Source organism: Aplysia californica, unplaced genomic scaffold (assembly GCF_000002075.1).
Source record: "Aplysia californica isolate F4 #8 unplaced genomic scaffold, AplCal3.0 scaffold00146, whole genome shotgun sequence".
NCBI classification, from domain to species: Eukaryota; Metazoa; Mollusca; class Gastropoda; order Aplysiida; family Aplysiidae; genus Aplysia; species Aplysia californica.
This window is the reverse complement of record NW_004797416.1, coordinates 1,108,866-1,110,966: the sequence shown is the minus strand read 5'-3', so window position 1 is coordinate 1,110,966 and position 2,101 is coordinate 1,108,866. Positions and strand designations below refer to the sequence as shown.

The 2,101-nt window shown below is 43.3% G+C and overlaps 1 protein-coding gene across 1 annotated transcript in view; it reads right to left on the bottom strand.

Moving 5' to 3' along the window:
• Positions 1-2,101, bottom strand: part of LOC101854634 — a 62,823-nt gene that overhangs the window by 11,058 nt on the left and 49,664 nt on the right. The window contains exons 4-5 of the mRNA XM_035969445.1: positions 1,440-1,567; positions 4-235 (exon numbers count right to left, since the gene is read on the bottom strand). Coding sequence (XP_035825338.1) covers positions 4-235; positions 1,440-1,567 — 360 coding nt within the window. The remainder of the gene's footprint in view (positions 1-3; positions 236-1,439; positions 1,568-2,101) is intronic.

Here is a 2,101-nt window from a genome sequence, read left to right as displayed (position 1 = left end):
CGCTTCCAGGTTACCTTTGAAGCGCGACAGCAAATCCAAAACACCAGAGCCACGTCAAAGAAGAGAAAACTGAAGCTTGGTAGGTAAAGGAGAAGCATCAAGTCGATAACGTTGAGCACTTCCATCACAGCCTCATTCTCAGGGAACACGATACACATGTCTCGGTCTCGGTAGCGAAATACACCGTGAGTCCACGTCTTGTAAGAATACACGGTGAACGCCAGTAAACTCAGGCCTGGGGAAGATAATACGGTCTGTTTTAGCCCCTTTTCAACTCATTACGGGTTATTTGATATAAACATAATATTATAAGAGTGGGTGGTTAGCGAGTGAGCTGGTGCTATTTACTCCTTCTCGCCTATCAAACATTTGTCGCCCTTTTCCTCTTACTTTTTTCTTTGTATGTTACACTCTAATACCTCCTCTAATCTTAGGCATTTACATGACTTTTTGTATTACAAATGCCGTACAACTTTTTAAAAAAACAAACATATAAGGACAGCTGTATTTATCTCGGCCTCAGTAACGAAACGCTCTAGGCGCCCTCTGTCTCATAGGAATAGACGGTATCGAGTATCTCCGTTTTTCTGCTGAGATGTGTTCATTTATAGATCCATTAATTCTAATAAATAAATAAGTAAATAATAAATAGTCTTTCGCTTTATCATCTTCAGGGGTAGGGGTTAGTCAGTATGTTTATGGAATTTCGAATCTGTTTTTAACTCCCGCGATAAGTCAAGTACTATCAGAAGTTGCGTTATTAAGAATACCTTTGATATCAAAGTTTTAATTTCAATGATTGGTTTTTGTTGCCTGTGAGATGATCAAAGAATAGAGATCAGATGCTGTTCGTTTGAGGGGAGACGCAGGTAGAATTAGAATCAATGAGAAGCAATCCTGATGCGATTGCAAGTGTTTTACGCCCCAATTGACACATTAAATGCCATGTAGGATGCTGCTGCTTCGTTACTGCTTGCTAGGGATACCCCAGGCTGAGTGAGTTACAATATCTAGTAGGCTGACGTTAAGGTAGGCAGGCAAGTAGGCAGGCAGGCAGGCAGGCAGGCAGGCAGGCATACAGGCCGGTAGGTAGGTAGGTACCAAACAAGGCAGGCAAGAAGGTACGTGGGCATGTAGGCAGGCAGGCAGGCAGGCAAGCAGGCAGGCAGAGAAGGAGGGAGGGAGGCAGGCAGGCAGGCATACAGGCGGGTAGGTAGGTAGGCAAGTAGGTATGAAGGCAGCAAGGAAGGCAGGCAAGCAGGTTTATAGGCACGCAAATAGGCACGCAGTTATGTAGGTAGATAGTTAGGTAGGGAGGTAGGTAGGTACATTGGTGTGTGTGTGTGTGTGTGTGTGTGTGTGTGTGTGTGTGTGTGTGTGTGTGTGTCTGTTTGCACGTATTTGTGTGTATGTGTTTGTATGTATTGTATCACACTGACCTATGACCCAGGACTTGGCAGCCCCAGGAGAGTTCATCCACTTGTATGTCCTGAGTCGGGTGAGGTCCAGTAGAATCATCATGGCGCCCACCACGCTCAACCAGAACACCAAGAACGGGAAAAAATGGCTGAGGATTGAACAAAGGCCACATTATGTGATATATTTCAATCCTCACCCTTTTAAGGTCTTTTAACAGGATCGGCGGCTTTCTTTTTGGCTAATTTCTAATTATTATTAGTGGTGTACGCTATTTTTAAATTATTTTTTTTTTTGGGGGGGGGGGGGGATTGCAAACGCTTTGAGACATTCTCCCCGGGTTTTTTTGCGTAAGATAAGATAAATCGTTATCGTCCAAATGGTCAAAGTCGACAGCCATTTCGAAGATGTTGATTCATGGTGGTATGTATCTATGTGCTGCTGCGTGATTTTAAGATTTGAGTGGAAAGTGTCAATTCCGTGGCCTGTATTAATGAACAAACTAGAAGCAAAGAGCTACAGCACAATAGAAAAGAGGAGAGACCTAGACGAAATAACGTTTCGGTTTGTTTGAGTAAAAAGAACCACATCGACACAATAATCAGAGGCGAAGCGTCTATATAATCAAATAATCACTGCTTCCCTTCCTAATTTTGAAACATTGTCGCAGTCAAATTCACCCATA